The sequence below is a fragment of the Microtus oregoni genome, unplaced genomic scaffold (genome assembly GCF_018167655.1).
Source record: "Microtus oregoni isolate MIOR12 unplaced genomic scaffold, Mior012 000007F_ref0000211, whole genome shotgun sequence".
Classification (NCBI taxonomy): Eukaryota; Metazoa; Chordata; class Mammalia; order Rodentia; family Cricetidae; genus Microtus; species Microtus oregoni.
Genome location: NW_024543066.1, coordinates 35,490,883 through 35,511,743, shown reverse-complemented (window position 1 = coordinate 35,511,743; position 20,861 = coordinate 35,490,883). Strand labels below are relative to the sequence as shown.

At 42.6% G+C, this 20,861-nt stretch overlaps 1 protein-coding gene across 1 annotated transcript in view; it reads right to left on the bottom strand.

Moving 5' to 3' along the window:
- Pkhd1 (PKHD1 ciliary IPT domain containing fibrocystin/polyductin) overlaps nt 1–20,861 on the bottom strand; it is a 443,194-nt gene that overhangs the window by 397,579 nt on the left and 24,754 nt on the right. The window contains exons 11-23 of the mRNA XM_041656327.1: nt 19,179–19,280; nt 18,645–18,740; nt 14,693–14,834; nt 14,046–14,160; nt 12,628–12,906; nt 11,315–11,404; nt 11,139–11,229; nt 9,465–9,607; nt 8,262–8,389; nt 7,451–7,626; nt 5,076–5,214; nt 3,503–3,630; nt 904–1,088 (exon numbers count right to left, since the gene is read on the bottom strand). Coding sequence (XP_041512261.1) covers nt 904–1,088; nt 3,503–3,630; nt 5,076–5,214; nt 7,451–7,626; nt 8,262–8,389; nt 9,465–9,607; nt 11,139–11,229; nt 11,315–11,404; nt 12,628–12,906; nt 14,046–14,160; nt 14,693–14,834; nt 18,645–18,740; nt 19,179–19,280 — 1,814 coding nt within the window. The remainder of the gene's footprint in view (nt 1–903; nt 1,089–3,502; nt 3,631–5,075; nt 5,215–7,450; nt 7,627–8,261; nt 8,390–9,464; nt 9,608–11,138; nt 11,230–11,314; nt 11,405–12,627; nt 12,907–14,045; nt 14,161–14,692; nt 14,835–18,644; nt 18,741–19,178; nt 19,281–20,861) is intronic.

Sequence of the window (20,861 nt, the reverse complement as noted above, 5' to 3'; positions counted from 1 at the left end):
ATCTCATCTTGAGGGAAACAAATGAGTTTTTATTCCACATTCTGTTTGAAAGACTCTCATAGCTTGAATTGATAAAGAATTTTAGTCTAAGAGTTAGTTCCAGGACACCTAGGGCTGTTAAACAGAGAAACCTTGTCTAGAAACCTAACAGAATAAATAAAAAGTAGCTAATAAAAGGTAAACATGAGCTATCTGCTTGTGAGAGGAGTTGTCAAGCAGAAGCACACACACTCAAATAATAAGAATAATGTTAAGTCTTTAGATATTTTGCTTCTATGTGCCTCTTTTTATATTAGCTGTAATCTAAATATTAAAATAAAATGTAAGAACATAGTGCTTTGAGATCAGCACAAATATTATCATTCTTCCTCCATCTCACTCCAGGATTTCACTTGAGAAATCACTTCTCTGACAGTGCCATAAAGCTTGGATAAAATTTCATCTTGGGCTCCATTTTATAATAAGCAAGTTCTTGATGATCATTCGATTATTTTTTAAAACACTACATATGCAAGAGCATCTGCTTTTGTCATTATCCAAAGACAGAAAATCCTTTTCTAAATTCCCTTCTGCCATGCCATCTGCCTCATGATGATCAAGTCGATCACATCTGTTTGAATTATCCACAAACAGCTGTGAAAAACTATGTGGTGGACACTGACCAGCAGCTCCTCCCTCTGCCTTAAATTAGGGAAGGAAGCACTGGGTTTAATACGATGATATCTGAGATGTAAAATTCAGGTTGAAACTTTCTGATGAAAGATATAAAACCCCTTTGCTATAATATGGCAACAAATAACAATAATAATAATCTATATCCATTTTTATTCATATAATTCTATATTTCTTTACAAAATTTCACCATCAAATCTATACCACAAAAAAAAGTTTGGTTATACCTACCCTGATAAAATTGGGCAAATCCCCAATCTGAGTAGTCCAAGAAAGAGTCCAGACATGTTCATAGCAGGAGTTTAGCTCCTTCGTCACAGTGATGTCACTGACATTGAGGTATCCAGATGTGGACGCGTCAGCATTGTCCTGCAATAGCTTGTGAAGCTGTCTGGAAGACATGTGCACCGGCACATCTGCGAGCCAAGAGTTTGCAGAAAACATGATGTCAGTGGATAGAGGAAAATAAACACCAGGATCACGCTAAACTTTCAGAATCAAAATATAACACAAGAGCACCTTTACCCGACTTAAGATCATACTTTTCCCCAGAAGTAGATGCCTGTTTTTACACTGAGATGCTTCCTTCAGTGTCATATATCACATGGCAAACAGTGACCGTGCTATGTCAGACAAGACGATCTCAGCTATCAACTGAACACACACGCTCCAGACACCTTTGTGATGGCTGAAAGTCTAATTAAATGTTGGCTTTCTCTTGGAAAATTTTAGCTGGTCCTGTGAACAGAGAAATCTTGGCCACCTTTCACAGGGAGTAGGGGCGGCGTACAGCAGCTGACACCCATAAAACGTAGGCAACACAGCTGAGGAATGTTGGCACTTCTCTTTGCTCTCTCTATTAGAATCTCCTCTAAGCCCAGCCACCTGCTTCCCCACTCCGCATCCCCACTGAGAAATAACAAATCTCTGTACTTCACACTTTACCCAAAGTTTCCATTTCATTAGCTGGTCCCAACGGCACCGCGAGGTGGGCCATTTGGGGCACCTCCGTGCCTACCTGAGGGATGAAGAAAATGAACCCTAACGGTATTCAAAAGCTTGCCAAGCCAGGGAGGCAGGTTTGGATTAAAATTCAGGCTGCCGTCCACCTGCTCCAGAGCCTTCCTCTTGAATGCCACGCTGCCCTGAAGGGTTAATAAAGTGCCACTGTGTTTCCACAAGGCCAACAGCGGTCCCATGATTAAAAAGCATTGCTCTACATAATTGGGGGTCTGTACTCATTTCAAAAAGTTGGGCTAAGGCTGGCTTTCCTCGGTGACTCTGCCGGCAGTAATGTGACAAGCATCAGGTTGTATCTGATAGCAGGAAAGGACCTCTGTAGATAAGCTCTCATTTGTGAGAAGCAGAGCCTGGTGGTGGTTCATGCCATAGAGACAAAGGCGCTGTGGACACTGGCCCATTTACCAGGCTCCAATAACCAAGGTGTCTTCAGCTTTTTCTATGCTATCCCATTATAGTCAAAATGCCCCTATGTGCCTCTCACCCAGGAAGAGCCTTTCTCAGAAAAAAAAAAAAAAAGATTTGGGAAGCATGTATCACCTATGCATACAGCTTTCCTAAATGCCTCTGAGCCTCGCTTCTGAAGCCACGCACTTCTGCCAGTATTTATCAATAAGATTATTGAACAATATTGCTATCTCTTCTCATATTCTGTGCTTTGTTAAAAGTCTATATTATCGAAGCTCTTAAAGCACGGTGCTAATTGTGTCCATAATCTCAAACTTGGGTGACTGCTAAAATTCTTAATAGCAAAATAATTGCCACTACATTTAACTCTGAAGACACGGGTATCAGGAGCTTTGGCCTAGGAAATTTCAGAGAGAAGATGAATTTGAACCTGAAATACCCAGGTTCACATCTAGACCCTGTCATCGATTATTTTTAAGAACCTCAGGGAAGCTTCAGTGTGGCTGGCTGAATCCCAACCCCCACAATAAAAAAGCGATGTGACAGTGTCCTCTTAACCCTTTGCAAGGCCAAAGAATAAATGTTATCTCATGTGAGAGAAGACATGGCCAAGTTGAGGAAGTGAGAGGAAGAGTTTATCATGAATCGTGCAGTAAATTCTTGTGGATCCTTCAAGACCAAGGCAGAGGAAGTTTTGAAGCAAAGGAAAAACAGGCCATGACCACAGGCACAGGATAAAGCATCGCAGCTTCACTTGAGGATTGACAGCATCAGCCGAAGCTAAAGAGGACAACCAACACATTATCCCCGAGGGCACGGACAGTTGGGGCCCTACTCACACCTTCACGTGGGGCTTCAGACTCCAGAACTAAGAAAAAACCTCCGTAGCTCTAAGTCTCCAAGTTGTGATAATTCATTACCACAGTCTCGGGAAGTCAATTCGTTCACTTTCCTCATCTACGAATTAAAAAGGCTGGGATTGAACAGTCCATCCCCTTCTCAGGTCTGTAATCTTAAAACAGTCATTTCGGACCTATCACCTTAACTGTGGGACTCCCAGTCTGATGTTTACCTTTATGTATCCCCAGCATGGACATGAGAATCATTGTACCCTTTCTGTGTGAGCACATTCCGCACCTTCAGCCAATAGTTTCCAAGATAACAGCACATTTGGGCGTGGTCCCTTATACTATAAATGCAGCTGCAAAGCATGTGCTCGCTCTCTTGTTTCTCACTTCCAGATACTAGACTCTGTTCCTATTCCCCATTCGTGCAGAGGACTGTTATCTAGGACAGTGATCTGTAAGTCTCCCCTAAATAAATAACCCTTTATTATTCATAATTCTGAACTAGTGTGGGATTATTTTGTGACTTCCGCCACCATACCCTGATAGCCCCTTACCAGGTATCACTGTATCAAAGAGTTGGAGGAAGAAGTGTCCTCCTAAAGGCGGGCTTGTCCTCTGGAGTCTCTGTGCTGTCACCTCAGTCAGTTCAGATCCTTCTCCTGTCCCCTCAGCGGGCATGTAGCTGCAGCACATCAAAAGCAAAGTGTTAGCCACCACAGTCGTTAGGATGTGTGATGCTGACAAAACCCAGCTCTTTTCAAAGACTGTTTTACTCCCATGCTTCTATGCTTTGAGTTCGACTTCCCAAATACTGGATGCCCTTTTCCCACCACAGCAGGAACAGAAGGCTCCTTAAAAACATGCTACGAACATTGGTCCTATGAACACAGGGGTCCAGAGCAACAAGCAATTCTGCCACCCCCATTTCTGGTTCAGAGAAGAGATGGCTGTCTAGAGCCTCATTTGCATACTCCGGGTCAGTGTGCCCTGGTCCCTCAGTGTCTCTCCAGCACCTCCTGCTGGAGCATCTACCCCACCTCACTAACTTCTTATATATAGACCCAGTGCCAGCGCAGCCCTTCTTTTGATAAACAAATGACCCAAATAACTGTGGCATGAACTGGGGTTGTAAGCTGTCCAGTCGCTGCCATGAGCTGACTAGTTGTGTCCCCTCACAAAGACAGAAGTCACTTGTTGAAATCCGAGCCCCAAGGACATGGCTTAAGGATGTTAAGCCTTTGAGGAGGTCTTTAGATCATGAATGGGATTGGTGTTCTTTGAAAGGTGTGTTCCAGACAGAATTGTCCTCTTTTTCCAGCGTGGTCACAGGCTTCCAGAGGAGCCCGGGGACTTGAGGTAAAGTCAGAGAGGAAGGTCATCAGGAGCCCTCTGAGTGTACCGTACACAGTAACTCAAATTAGCTTTTATCATTCCGTAGTTAATAGCTGAGAACCATCCGATATGGCACTATTTTGTGTATGTGTGTGTATATGGTGTACATGTATACACACACGTGTATATGCAGTGCACATACAAGACAGAGCATTTCAGTTCTGTTGATCCTGCAAAGTTTAAGTGAATTTAAAAGGGTAACATACACGTGGTCCCTGGACTTCAAGGAGGCTGATCTTTAGTCTCTGCGCTGTAAATTACCCTCAGAAATAAGTCACAGCTATGTAGCCACGCTTGTGGTGCTCTAGTGCCATCTGCTGGTGAGTTCTCAGAAATGCCTGTTTTTTGTTCCTTAAACTGAAAGAATTCCCACAAGATCAATATACCGGGACTGCAATTAGGGGAATAAATGGAAAACAGTGTTTACCCTGAGAAACATAACAAACCATCTAAAAACAAATTCAATGGAAATGGGCTCCTACATGTAGCTCTCGGCTGAGTCAGCACCATTAGGTCGTAGAAAATTAAAATTTTCAGAACCTAAACTACCACGTCCCGGCCATTTGTCTCTACACCAAACCTACATCTGAGTCTGGTGTATCATAACTTGAGATAAGACCATGGCTCTGAACAGTGCAGCAGGGAGTTTCACCACCTCCATAAAAGCTGCACCTGTGTGCTTCGTAGCCAGCTGTGGATACTGAGGACATCCGTGTAGGAAAACCACTTCCTTACCGTGCAGTGATGAGAGGAAGCTCTGAACCACAGCCCGCCAACCAGAAGGCTATGCTGTAGACTGGAGGGAATCCCACCACCAAGACTGACTCCACCAGGTTCCCACCTGGACGGGCTGTTCCAGGATCAGCTTGAGAAACTAGAGACCAATGATCCAATTAGTACCAAATAACTCAAGATGGAGGATCGTAAAGTGGAAGATTCTGGCTGAAGATGATGAGTCACATGCAGACATGAAGTCTAGATCCCTCCCCATCTACTACATTGGAAAAACTCCCGAAGAAGGGCACAGGAGGACAACATTCAACTGGTTACCAAGAGGAATGTGCAGCAGTGTACGGACATGAGGATAAACTCCGCAGCAACGATCAACCAGCCCCCACCAGCCAAACACCTCTTGTAACACCCCTTCACTCTATGTGTGGGTGACAGGTACCCCTTCCTTCCACAGCCCGTGGAAACCTTAGTGACACACAGAAAATCCCCCCTAGGAATGCCATCCACCTGAGGAATGGACTAGGCTCTCATCACAACCAGCGCTTATTCATGGTGAAGTGATATGTGTACAGAAAGATGCTAGTTCAAATCCAGGGTTTTCCACTTTCCTCGGACAGCCACTCTGCTAACCAACATAAGCTCCACAATGCTCAGCTTTCTTGTGTCTAAAGTGACCATCACAGCATGTGGGATGAATGGAAATCTTCCTGGTAGGTAATTCAGGAAGGCTGCTGACTTTGATGACCACTGAACATTTCAATATCCTTTTGTCTTCCTGCTGGGTAACACAGCTTTTCCTCAACATTACTTACGGTTCAGATTACAAAGAGTTCAAGGGCAGAGATAGCCTTGTCTTATTTATTTTGAATGACTGCTTCTTTTATTGTTTGTTTTAGCTACTTTTGTTTGTTTTTGCTTGCTTGCTTGCTCACTTTGAGACAGGGGTCTCACTGTGTAGCCCTGGATATCTTGGAACTCACTATGCAGACCAGGTTATTCTTGAACTCACACAGGTCTACCTGTCTCATCCTCTCCAGTGTTGAGTTTAAAGACATATGTCATGGTGCCTGGTCCTGCATGCCCAGTTCTTACTGCAACACTGGCACAGAGCAGTTGCTCAATATGATTATGTGCTCTCTAAAGAGATGGTGCTGGGAAACTTGGGTTCCAGTCTGTCACCATATCCCAGTTGTATGCACTGGGAGAGAGAAAGGCTTTGAGAATAACCCCTCTCAGCCTGATTTTTTTCATACATAGAATAGAGGTGACAGGACCATCTCAGGTGCTCTTGAGAACTACATGAAATAATGATAATGATGATGATAATGATGATTATGAAAACATCAATAATAACAATAAAATAATAATAAATAATGAACGCTACCATAATAGACACAAAGAACTTCCACAGACTATTAAGCAGAATAAGTACATAATATATTGATCAGATATTCATACTGTTAATCATGATGAGTGAGTTCATTTACATAGTTCATCTTTTCATTAACTAAAACTCAGGGTGGGGGAGTTGGTGTCCACAGAGCAAACTAACAAAGAAAGACAACTGCTTCCCCATCCCAGTCTTCATTCTTGTCCCTGGCTGTCTTTCCATGTGTCATCTTTCTCCCCGGATGAGTCTAGATCGACAAGAGCTTTGCAGTAAAAAGTGAGGTGGCAAGAAAAGGCATTGGGTCCTTGGTTTCCAGGGTATGGAGGAGCAGAATGGCGTGCAATGGAGAGAGGAGAAATGAAGCAGCACCTGTTATCTAGTCTAGAGTCTCCTAAACTATATGTTTAAGTCTGAAATACGGACTCCTCTGAACATCTGGGCGGTACTTGGGACTACAAAAGTTTCCTAGCCAGTTGTCTCAGACACCAGCAAATTCAGTCGGTCGTCTCAACGTGAGTCTGAACAGCATCATTTTCCAAGTGTGCCAGAGCAAATGATTAGCAATGGCTCACTGCTGATGTTGGCTCTTTATTACAATCACTTTACAGAAGAGAAAAAAAATATTCAAAGTCAGACGGTAGTAAAGTGAAGGCATAATAGTATAAGCACAAAAAGCAAGATAAAATAGTGAGATAAACAAAAGAGATAAAGAGAGGGAGAGAAGGAGGGAGAGAGGGATGGAGGGAGGGAAAAAGGAAGGAAAGAAGGAAGGAAGCAAGGAAGGAAGGAAGGAAGGAAGAAAGGGCGATTAGTTGGAGAGACATAGAAGGAAATGTGCACAAGGCCAACCCCATTTGCCTTCAAACTATGGCAGGCAGGAGAGAGCCACCCATTCTCTCCTTCAGAAAAGAAAAACAACATCTAGTGTGGAACTTTGAGACAGGCATTTGACAGGCAGGCCCAAGAGAACAGCAGATGTGACAATCACCTGTTATGCTTGTATCTGCAAGAATAATTTCATCCAGATAGAGCAGGCCTGCCTTCGGGGCCACAGGAAGAATGTCAATCCGCTGAACCAGCCGTGGTGTGTTTGCCAGAGAAGATGGGAGATCCTCAGAGCGACGCACACATGTGTCCCAGAGGTTAATGCAAGTGAACTGCCAGCTGCCAAAGCAGAACGGGAGCAGCCTCTGGGTAAAGTCTCCGGGCCTCCTCCTTAAGACTGGGACCAGACAGCCCCTCACACCCGGGGTCAGACTACTTTCATCTACAACACTGGTGAGTCACATCTCAAGTCAGTCATTCATTCGTGACACTAGGTATCAGCAGTACTTTCAAATAACAATGCAATTTTGCATCTTGAATAGATAGAGTACATGCCAGTCTCTAATCATCCTGGGTATTCCTGTATCACCGACTCATTGAGCTTTAAAATAACTTCAGAGCAATGAGAAATGTCTGGACAGGGAACAGAATCAATGGACCAGGGTGCCTTCAATTTATTACAGAACCACTTGCTGAATGCACTTAAGTGAAGTGCAGAGTCTCTGAGTCTCAATTCTCCTCATCTTAAAAGTTCTGTCCCTAAAATGATGCCAGGGTCCTGACGGGTTCCTTCTATACTCATAACCATATCTCTTGTCAAAACTGCTTTGTCAGGTCAAAAAATTTCAAAGTCTCAAGTTATAATCTGAGACCCAGATGAAATATTCAGTATCTCTGTGGGCCACAGTCTCTAAAACAGCAATCCACCCTCCCCCAACAGGCAGAATTTACCCACACCTCCCAACCATAGCTACCTCTCAGGGTGAGGTTCCGTGAGACTCCAGTCGCAAGTGGTATTCTTTGTGACATTTTGGAAGCCAAATACGAAAGAAACGGTCATCGTCAGGGTCCTGTTTATGTGGCTTCTGTATGCAGTGCACAGCTGTGGATACCAAATATGCCCTTCAGTTCAACACTGCCAGAAGCTGCGATTCAGACACCGTGTGACAAGAGTCTGCCTCTGCAGATCTTGCTGCATGCTGTACATGAATCTAAGTCCTGCCTTCCTCTGGTTTTCAGTCTAGTCGGAAGCACAGAGCATTATTCTTTACTCCCTAAGCCAAATCAGGAAATAACACAGTAACTGCTTTCTCTGTAGCCAAATGGAAATGGTATTCAATGTGAGACTTTTCAAAGTCTAAGCACTGTGTTCAGCAATAAGGATTTTAAAGTATGTCAGTTATAAAATCCCTGCTTTAACCCAGGCCTCTGTGGGCCTTCAGTGAGTCATTTAATCTGCACTAGCCCTCCTGCTCTAATCCCCAGGGTGTGTGTGTGTGTGTGTGTGTGTGTGTGTGTGTGTGTGTTATAGTTAAAGGAACAGAATATGAATTTAAGAGGAAATAGTGGAACACAAGAGTTGGAAGAGGAAAAGGTAGGGTGAAACTTATGGAAATGCAGTCAGTACTCATGTATAAAATTCTTTAAAAATTAAGTAAATACAAGGGGAGTAGGTATATCAGCTGATCCATTAATTATTTACATTATTGCAATAATGATAATAATAACTACCCACAGCTGGGTCCTCACTGATGCAAAACATCTTACTATATTAACCTTCACCCTATTCCTGAGCGCTGGACCACATTAACTGTTTCAAAGATGAGTCAATTAAGACATGTCATACTTAAGTAAAATATTAAGAACACACAGATGTGAATCAGTGTTCAAAACCAGAGTCTGTCTGCAAGATTTGCACTATTTCTCAAGAGTAGAGAGCAAATAAAATATTTAAATAAATAAAAATGTCCATAGGTCTTCTTGCTAACAGTAACGTTCTTAGGTTACAACAAGTAGGGGCTTAGAGAAGCCGCTAAGAAATGTTAAATTTCAGCTCGAAATGCACCTGGAAAATTATATCATTTCCTTGTGTGTCTGTCATGTTAGTGTCAAACCCAGAAAATAATGCCAGCTCCTTCCAACCTGCCAAGTCCAGAAACATGAAGGTAGATACTCACATATGGGTACTGATCCACCTGATAGCCATTTTTGTCAGGAGAGGGGTAAAGGATAAGGTGTCGAAGTTGACCAAGGCTGAATCTGCCACAGAAGGGCTCAGTTGAACTGGTGAGGACCCCATCAGAGCTGGAACCTTCTAGGCCTGTATATAATCCGAATAAAAGGGAACATAGGCATCGCCATGAAACAAGACAGTATGTGTATAAAATAAAAACAGTAACATCGGTCTCTCAGTCTATGGAGAGATGGGAAGAGCCCAGAGGTCTAGCACCCTCCAATTGGAAGGCTCTAGCTATGAGAAGTCCTTTCTGGCTACTACAGAACATGGAATAATAATACCATTTTCTCTATGTGCCTAGATAGAAAAAACTGATGACAAGCAAGAGAGAAGGAAGGTCAATGGAAAAAGGAATGCTTTATTTCTTATTTTATGTGTATGTGTGCCTGAGTGTATGGAGTGTACCGTGTACATGTGGGAGACAATGGGTGTCCATCAAGGGGGAGTGTCAGATCACCTGGAACTGGGATGGGTGCTGGGAACTGAGCCTGAGTCCTGTGCAGGAGTAGTGAATACTCTTAACCATTTCCCTAGCCCCTCAATAAGACTTCCGTTCACTTTAAGAATAGTTTCAGAATGTGTTGTCCATTGACTGGGGAGGGCAATAAAGCACATTAGCACAGTTTAAGAATTTCTTCAACTTGATATACCTTGGCTGGCTGATATCCATGGAAGACTCGCCTATATCCAAAGAGGATATAGAGTGGAGGAAGAGTGGTTGGTGGGAGTAGAGGGGAAATGGAGTGAGGAATTGGGAAGAGGGAAGGAGAGAAAAGTTTTGTTGAAATGTAAAAACAAAAGAATAAATAAAAGAAGAAAAAAGAATTTCTTGCCTACATTATTTTATACTAATTTTCTTGTATGAGCTAGAAGTGGTGGTGCATGCTTGCAGTCCCAGCTACTCGGGAATCAGGGACAGGAGGGTCACAAGTTCAAGGCTGATCTAAACAACTTAGTGAGAACTTGTCTCATTTTTTTTTCTTTAATTAAAAGGACGTTAGTATGGCTCAGCTGAAGAGCTCCTGCAGGGCATCTGCAGTGCTTTGCAGTTTGACCTCCATCAGCACACACACAAAAAACCACTGACAGGAATTTTGAGTTTGAACTAAACAAGATTTTTTTTTTTAAGTTACCATTGCCATGTCTACTCTCTACATTTAGAAGAAACTGTCTGGACAGTGTTTCTCTCCACTGAACTACCCAGAAGACTGCTTAGACTGGCATGCATCCCAACCATCTCCTCCTGCATGCACAGCTACTCTAGTGGTCACTCCATCCAGACCCAGGGTCCTGCTTCTATCTGACTCTACTAACACTCTGGGCTGGAAACAGGGATTGTTCCTATGTTTTAAGAAAGAAGAGGGGGGCTGGAGAGATGGCTTGGTGGTTAAGAGCATTGCCTGCTCTTCCAAAGGTCCTGAGTTCAATTCCCAGCAACCACATGGTGGCTCACAATCATCTGTAAAGAGGTCTGACACATTCTTCTGGCCTTCAGGCATACATACAGACAGAATATTGTATACATAATAAATAAATAAATATTTTTTAAAAAGTAAGAAAGAAGAGGAAATCGGTGATAGATAAGAGGACCAGAGCTGGTCAACCCAGGAGACACCTTGCTCAAATCCAAGTCGGAGCAATATGTGAGCTGAAATGGGTTCCAGATGGCATTTTACTGCAAGCAGCTCCTCAATGGTGGTTTGGACCTATTAAAATGAATAAAAGGGCAGTCTTTCAAACGTCAGGCCTTAAACTCCATGCTCACCTTCATTATTGGAAGGAGATTCTCACCTGTTGGGCTGTAGCATTGGCAGGAACTGGCTGGCTAGACACATTGTTCCAAGCAAGAAAAAAGCTTCCTGTAGCTGACACATTCAACATCTGAAAAGTTGAGAGACAAAATTCACTGATGTGCAGGGTCCGGAGTCAGAGGGTTTGACTAGGAACAGAGCACAGCTCCTCCACATGCCGTTTCCATTTTATTCGTTTCAGATTTCTAAATATACATGATCTAGAAACCTCTGGAAAACAGTGTCACCATCAAAGGAAACTTTTTTTGGAATGACATGAATGAGGGATTTTCTATTTATTTGTGTTGCTTTTCCAATAGTACATAATGTAAAGGTAGCCACGGCACACTACACTTTCGAGAGGATGTGATGTAAAGGCGGCCACAGCGCATCTCATCTTTGGACCTTCCCACCAAATGCTGCCTCGAATGAGAGGCCTGAGAGCCAGAAGGCAGTACATGGCACGCCACTCATGGAGCTCATTCCATGTCTACTCAGCTCCCAGCAGATGTCCTCATCTGGGCGCGTCATGCTTTCGTCCTGAGATGGGGCTCATGAATCACTTGCACTGCTCTACTTTTCTCAGTGGTTCTTTATGTCCGTGTCACTATTAAACTAGAAGCTGTAGAAAGTGGGGTCTACATTGATTGCCTCTGCATAGAAAAAGCAACAACAGAAAGTATATAGAAGTTTCTCAGCAAAGACGTGGAGCACATCTTGACAGATTAGACAAATAAACACAACACATGGATTTAGTAAATAAGCTCAGAATGGGTCAAAAAGCTATGGTGGAGTGTGTGTGTGTATGCACACACACGTGTGTGTTTGTAAATGACCTTATCTATACTTGGAGGAATAAGTTCTCAACAAAGAAAAGACCAGAGACTGGAAAGTTAAGCACCGGCTACTCATTCAGAGGACCTGGGTTCCATCCCGATCACCCATGTAGTGGTTCACAACTGTCTATAACTACAGTCTCCAGTTCCAGGGAAACCCACACCCTCTTCTATCCTACACAGACACCAAGCACACATATGGTAAACAGACATATATTCAGGCAAAATAATCATACATAAAATAAATCTTAAAAAAATTAAAGATTTACCAAGAATTTAAATATTTCAGAAATAAATCAATATATACACATAAACACAAAATAATGTTTAAAAATAAAAACAAGAAAATAATTTTAAAATTTATGACCCTATATCCTGTATCTGTAAATGCATCTCAGGCTTTCTTACTTTCAGCCAGCTGTCCTTCTACTGAGGAAGACTCCTCTCTACCCATGCCTTATTTTCATGACACACAGACCTGTATTTCTGGAAGTCTCTGGGCTCGGGCTCGGATCTGGTGTTTCTCCAGAAGGTATGTGTTGACCACATCAGGATTCAGCCAGGTGTTGTGGATCTGGACCCCAATTCTCATCCCCTTGCTGGGGGCGATCCCAAGCTGCTCTGCTTCCAAGTAGTACTTGGCACTGCCCCGTAGCTCTAGCTTAGTCGTCTTCTGTTGCCAGTTTCCTTCATTCCCGTTCCGCTCCCAAGAGTCGAACCAATCAGCAGTGCCAACTCCAACAGAGGCCACTTCTACCTGTGCCCGAATAGCCGGTCACGTTCAACACTGTGACTCTTCCACGCATCTTTGTTCTCAGACAATGAGCATTTCTAAACCTACCGACGTGACATTTTCAAGTGGTCCGCACTTTTCCTACAACTTAGCCCATTGACTTTGGCCCTGTGGCTATGTGTTTAGGAGCAGCCCCTGCCCTCACACCCTATGTCTGTATGATGCGATGGAAAGATAACTTTAAATGCGTAAAAGACCTAGAAAGGCTCCAGCTCATCAAAACCCGTGTCTTTCTCCAACCAGCAAATGGATTTCAGAGAGCATACTAAGAGCATCATGAGTCTTTGTCAAAGGCACAAGTGGATGTTGGCTGATTTCTAAAAGTACAATGCTGTGGGACAATGGTCTTGTACCCTGTAAAGACTTGTCACTTGTATTGCTTTAATAAACTGCTGATTGGCCAGTAGCCAGGCAGGAAGTATAGGTGGGACATCCAGAACTGAAGAATTCTGGGGAGAGAAAAGGCTCCATCTGCAGTCCTCATCCAGACATAGAAAAAGCAAGATGAGAAGGCCTCGCTGATAAAAGCTACCAAGCCACGTGGTTAACACAGACAAGAATTATGGGTTAATGTAAGTTATACGAGTTAATAAGAAGACTGAGCTAATAGGCCAACCAGTTTATAGTTAACATAAGCCTCTATGTGTGTCTTTGGGACTGAATGGCTGTGGGACTGGGTGGGACAGAAACCTCTGGCAACAGTACAAGGCTGGTAAAAAAAAAAAAAAAAAAAAAAAAAAAAAAAAAGCTTCCTACATGATGCTAGCCCAAATATAGTGGAAAAGGCACAGGTTGAATTAGAGAGTCAGACCAATCGGATTTTGATTGGTGGATACTTCTCTTATTATTCAAGTGGTCCCAAACAGGCCATACAATCCTTCAACACTGAGTGGAATTGTGCATATTTCACAGAGATAAAAATAATAAGCGAGATTGTAAAATGTAGCATAATGCTAGGCTCACAATACTAGTATAGTCCTCCAAATTGCTTTTCAGTGGTGTCTTACAACTATAGAACAGAAAATCTTTCTCTCTGATCCTTTCTTCTTTCAAGGGCAAAGGGCCATGAACAAAGGAAAGGCCACCCAGAGGAGGGCGAGTACCTTAGTCCTTGGCTCCTCTGAGCAACTGAAATACAAGGAAGCTGGGCTGTCTGCCTGGATCCAGAAGGTGTAATTGTTTGTCTCCGGAGCCACAAAGAACCCGCTGAGCCGTGCCCTGGAACACAGAGGAACAGAGAGTCAGGTGAGAGCAAACAAGGCCGGGGCCACTGAGCCAACATACAGCAGTCCTTGTGCTTTGCTCGTTATGGAAATGACAAAGGAAAAAAACTGACTCTTAAACCATATGATTATTCTGATGAGTCTAGAGAAAGCAATCACACCTGCACCGTCTCAGTTTGTCATCCACAAATCCCTTTGCAGTTTACAATTCTCAGGAGGTCATGGCCACAGCACAGGATGATGTGGAGGCTCCACTGAGAAGACCGCTTATCTCCAAAGCAGATTTAGAGCTACAGGAAATATGGGTTTTACACATTGGTCGATATTTGACTGTAGAGCTACAAAAGGTCTTACGATCACCAGAATGACCAACACTGGCTGAGAACACTGTCAAAACACCCCAGTTGTTACTGGCTCGTGTGACAAACGATCCCCTAGAAATATCACTGCACCATTCCCTGTGTCCTAGCTTGCCTGGGTTATTCGATAGACTTTTGATATGGATTCCCACTTTATCTGCCACATACCTGAAATGTTGCCCTTCCTTTGACCAAAATCCAGATGGAGAACTGGCATTGGGGACTATCTGCCACCTGTACCCTGGGGTGGCTTTGGTCAGCTCTACATCCTCCACAGAATCTCCAACTTCAAAAAGAAGTCCTCTATTGCCTGTAAAACATGTACACCCCAAAACCAAGTGGTGTTTCTCCTCACAAAGATCTTTCTTAAATTACAGAGTGAAAAGCACTATGGGTGTTATTTATGAAGGTGAGTCGCCAGAAACCAAGATGGGAGAGTCCTAAGAGAGAGTCTGTAGATACTAGGAAGTTTCTGGAAAGAAGATAGATAGATAGATAGATAGATAGATAGATAGATAGATAGATAGATAGATATAGAAGATAGATAGATGATAGATAGATAGATTAGATAGATAGATAGATAGATAGATAGATAGATAGATAGATAGATATAGATGATAGAGAGAGATAGAAGATAGATAGATGATAGATAGATAGATAGATAGATAGATAGATAGATAGATAGATAGATGATAAATAGATAGATAGATATGATAGATAGATATGATAGAGAGAGATAGAAGATAGATGATAGATAGATAGATAGATAGATAGATAGATAGATAGATATAGAAGATAGATAGATAGATAGATAGATAGATAGATAGATATGATAGAGAGAGATAGAATATAGATGATAGATAGATGATAGATAGATAGATATAGAAGATTGATAGATAGATAGATAGATAGATAGATAGATAGATAGATAGATAGATATGATAGAGAGAGATAGAAGATAGATGATAGATAGATAGATAGATAGATAGATAGATAGATAGATAGATGATAGATAGATGATAGATAGATATAGAAGATAGATAGATGATAGATAGATAGATGATAGATAGATAGATGATAGATAGATAGATAGATAGATAGATAGATAGATAGATATAGAAGATAGATAGATGATAGAGAGATAGATAGATAAATGATAGAGAGATAGATAAATAGATAGACAGATAGATAGATAGATAGATACATGATAGATAGATAGATAGATAGATAGATAGATAGATAGATACTCCCCCAGTAAAATTTAGTCTCTTGGAAAGAGAACTTAATGAGAGATTAAACATTAAAGAGAGATGCTCTCAGAGGACAGAGGAGACTAGGGAGCCTTTCCGCAGCCATGCCACAGAAAAAAGCCAAGTCCTGGAGAGGACATGAAGGAAAAATGCTGTTGTTCAGAAGATGTGATCTGTGCAATAATAAGCTGTGGTGTGGCCTGACTTTGTGACTTCTGAAATTGGACATGACCTTCGGTGTCCTTAAAGCCCTGATTCAGCCTGCAAATTCTATTTCATAAAATTCCCTTTTCCTAGAAAAATTGCCAACCCTTAAAATTTTCAAGTATCATGATTTCAATTTATTGACCTGCACACAAAGCCAATCAGTGGCACAATTTAAATATGTGGCATTTAAATGATGCTATGCACTTATTATGCTATGCACTTATTAATGTGCACTTTATATTAAGAAAATCTTAAGTCAAAAGGCATATGGGCATTGATACTGGAAACTAATTTTGATCAATATTGGATAGTCATCTTGATTGATCATTCAGATTCTTGCTCCACCCTTTACTAGGTATGAAGTTTAGGAGCGTTTTTCAATGCCCTGGGTCCCCGTTCACTCATACATCAAAACAGGGTCAATAAGAACTAGAAACAATATGCAACATCTGAAAAGATTAGGAGAGAGAGTGAAGACTCAATAAAGGATATCCATGATAACTATTATTATAAACTACCAATGTTGCTCCTCATTGAGCCCAAAGATAAACAGTAAATAAGGGAAAAGCAGAGACTTAGGAGCATGTTAAGAATGTTTCTGTATTTCCATCCATTTTTATGCAAAATTCAAGAAGTCCTTGTTTTTTACTGCTGAGTAATACTCTAATATGTATATATTCCATACTTTCTTCATCCATTCTTCCGTTGAAGGGCATCTAGGTTGTTTCCAGGTTCTGGCTATTACAAACAATGCTGCCATGACACTATCCTGAGTGAGGTAAGCCAGACCCAAAAAGAGGAACATGGGATGTACTCACTCATATTTGGTTTCTAGCCATAAATAAAGGACATTGAGCTTATAATTCATGTTCCTAGAGAAGCTAAATAAGAAGGTGAATCCAAAGACAAACACATAGGCATCCTCATGAATATTAACCTTCATCAGGCGATGAAAGGAGACAGAGACAGAGACCCGCATGGGAGCACCGGACAGAAATCTCAAGGTCCAAATCAGGAGCAGAAGGAGACGGAGCATGAGCAAGGAACTCAGGACCACGAGGGGTGCACCCACACACTAAGACAATGGGGATGTTCTATTGGGAACTCACCAAGGCCAGCTGGCCTAGGTCTGAAAAAGCATGGGATAAATCCGGACTAGCTGAACATAGCGGACAATGAGGAATACTGAGAATTCAAGAACAATTGCAGTGGGTTTTTGATCCTACTGCACGTACTGGCTTTGTGGGAGCCTAGGCAGTTTGGATGCTCACCTTACGAGACCTGGATAGAGGTGGGCAGTCCTTGGGCTTCCCACAGGTCAGGGAACCCTGATTGCTCTTCGAGCAGATGAGGGAGGGGGACTTGATCGGGGGAGGGGGAGGGAAATGGGAAGCGGTTGCGGGGACGAGGCAGAAATCCTTAATAAATAAATAAATTTAAATATAAAAAAAAAGAATGTTTCTGTAACTTTGGGATTCTCATCCTCCACACTATTGCTATTTTACTCTGGGCAGCTCTGTTGCTGGACTGTGCTGTACACTGCAGGATGGGCTGCATCCCTGATGTCTACTCGATAGATGCTAATGTCATCCTGTCTTCTGAGGACAAGAATCAGGCATGTTGGAGCAGTACCGCTTTGCGTGGAGTTTTGCCCCACTTCCATGGGACAAACCTCAAAAGCTTTCATAAAGGGCATCACTAACTCAAACAGCTGCTTTCCGGAAACGATCCTACCATGGCTGGAGCAGCTTAAGCAACAAACGCTCAACAAGGGAACTGGCTCCTGCTTCCTGCTGCAGGAAACACTTTCTTTGTATTACTTGTTTCAGTACCTTTGTCTCCTGGGATGGGAGCTCTCCTCAAGTAAACACTGGGGATCTGGGCGCTGCAGAATTCTCCAGCCAGAGAATTCTATGTGTCTCCACACAGCAAAGGCCCGTCTTTAGAAAGGTTTTGCTCCTGCAGGGCAGCTTTGCTTACAGGTGCTGAGCCTTTGGAATTGGCTCACTACATCTTTAAGCATTAGGTCAGTGCCTTATGCACAGCATCGGACTGTCGTTCTCTGCGGAGCAACTTGCCAACCTTCCTTATGCTTAACTGCACTAGAGTCTCTAATGCTAAAATATGGGCGCTTCATACTAAGAAGGACAGGTGGAACCTGCTGCCTTGCCTCCTCCATTTCTGTCTATTGGAGGAAGATGCTGGTGGCCATGTCACCGCATATCCCCATCTGTAATATCAGCGGGCAAAGGCCCACAGGGGAAATAAACAGCATTTAGATATACCCCAGCATGCCCTACTCACTGACCTACCTACTGCTGCTGCTAGGAGCACAAAAGAGAATGCTCCACTGCTCCTGTCTCCTCGGCCAATACACATACACCCTTCCTACCAAATGCAGAGCGTCACTTTGGGGATTCCTTCCAAGAGCTGCCGTGTCTTGATGGCAGTTCTATTCTGCCTGGAGTCTATTGTTTAGACATATGGCTAGGGCTAGGAATCTAGTGCCATTTGCAACTCAATGAATCTGAGATAGTCCCTGATATGAAAGGCTTTGCCACGACATTAGGGATCCAGTCAACATGTTTCCTTCTACTCTCCAGATTGTTGGGACAAAGCATGATAGTGGAGAGATCACTGAGCAGCTGTGGTGACTTCCTTACCAGCCTGAGGAGCCGTGAGCCTTGCTCCTCTTCCTGGAGCCCTAGTAGTACATTCAATCTTCCTGGGAGACACACGTCTAATGTCACATGGGATGCCTAAGGAGAATTTGTAAAGTTCGTAAATACACTTGCAGATACACATGCACACAAAGAGACACGCACACAACAAATTAATTAATTAATTAAAAAGTAGACGAATGTTTATGGGTTTTTGATCCTACTGCACGTACTGGCTTTGTGGGAGCCTAAGCAGTTTGGATGCTCACCTTACTAGACCTGGATGGAGGTGGGTGGTCCTTGGACTTCCCACAGGGCAGTGAACCCTGATTGCTCTTTGGGCTGATGAGGGAGGGGGACTTGATTGGGGGAGGGGAAGGGAAATGGGAGGCGGTGGCGGGGAAGAGACAGAAATCTTTAATAAATAAATTTTAAAAAAATGTAAGAAAGCTTCCCTTCACAGTCCTGGGTCATTAGAGATAGAAACTCCTATAGCATTTAAAACTGAACCATTTACATCCATTTTAACATAATTACCTGCAATGGTAACCTGGGCAGAAGAGTCAAAGAAATCTCCTGTAATGGTGATGTCTGTTCTTCCACCAAGGCTCCCAACTTTTGGAAACACAGATTGGATTTCTGCAAGAGGTTATAAAAACGTAAGCTTCTAGACATGCAATGTGACGTGCGCTGGACAGTAAGAGAAAGCATCATAACATAATTCTTATGCCGCAAGTCCGGCAGCAGTTGAAGCTTTTCGAATTGTCATTTTAAATGTCCTTGATAATAAAAAGGATGATAAACATATATTATAGAGGATCAGTATTTATAGGCAAGGTCGCTCACAGTATCAGCAAAAGTCTTTGTACCCCTTATTCTTTCTTATGAAATAGGTCTCTTCCCATCAAGGGTTTAGTTCGACAATGGAGGACAGTAGTTTACACAACATGGAAGGATCACTAATGGATGCACAGGGCAGAACTTTCGTTACCCCAATCTTAGTTCTTCCCCATGCTGCAAGCTTCAACCACAGGCACACGCAGATGACCCACACTCAAACCAAAGCCCCTACAGCAGCGGTTCTCAACCAGTGGGTCTCAGCCCCTTTGAGGGTGCAGAGCAGTCACTTTATGATTCCTAACAGTAGCAAAATTACAGTTATGGTGTAGTAACAAAATAATTTTATGGTTGAGATCACCACACCATTAGGAACTGTATTAAAGGGTCACAGCATTAGAAAGGTTGGGAGTCATTGTTCTATAGCATTATGATAAATTCCCACAAGGATTTTATGTTATCCTTTCTTTAAAGATTTGGTTTAATTACGTGTGTGGGTGGGTGGCACTTGCAGATGCCAGAAGAGGGCATGAGACCATTTTGGAGCTGAGGTTATAGATTGTAGTGTTGGTGCTGAGAACTTAACTTATGTCTTCTGCAAGATCAGTGTGTGCTTTTAACCACTGAGCCATCTCTTCAGCACCTTGTCCTTTCTTTAAATGCCCACAGTTTGAAGTTTGGTTCCTTTCAGGGTGAAGAAGAGCTGTGATCTTTGATTATTTAATTGTATGTATATGTATATATATATATATGTATATAATTGTAAACTTATATACATATATATAACTATAATATTCAGTAAACATATATTCAGAGCATGACATAAACTAAGTGTATTTACTTAGGTCATGAATGCTTCTAAGTTCAAAATAGGAATCTGTTTTTAAAAATCACTTTACTCCTTGACATCTTCATGCATGAATAAGATGCATTCTAATAAATTACCTTCATCTCCCACCCTCTCAAGACCCTTCCATCCCTACGAATCCTTTTCCCACATCTGAGTCTTTTTATTTTGTCTGGTGACCCATGGAGATTGGTCAAGGGTGACTGTTCAGCCATAAGTTCAGTACTTTCCCCTGGAACTTGGTACACTCATCAGTGGGCCCCAAACCCAAGACAAGGATTCCCCCTCTTCCAGAACTTTCAGTTTCCAGTAGTTAAACAGAGAGGGATATGATCTCATGACACCCTCTTCTGCCATAACTGATGGCTACTGGGTTAACCTGCATCCTGTGTACGTGCAGCTCCCGTGCAGGTTAACTGCAGCCGCTGGGAGTTCAGGATTGCAGTGGCTGCACCGTGCCTGAAGGTGGCATCTTATGCCTCCCCCTCCCTGTGTCTGGCTCCTACATTCTTTCTGCCCTCTCTCCCACAGTGTTT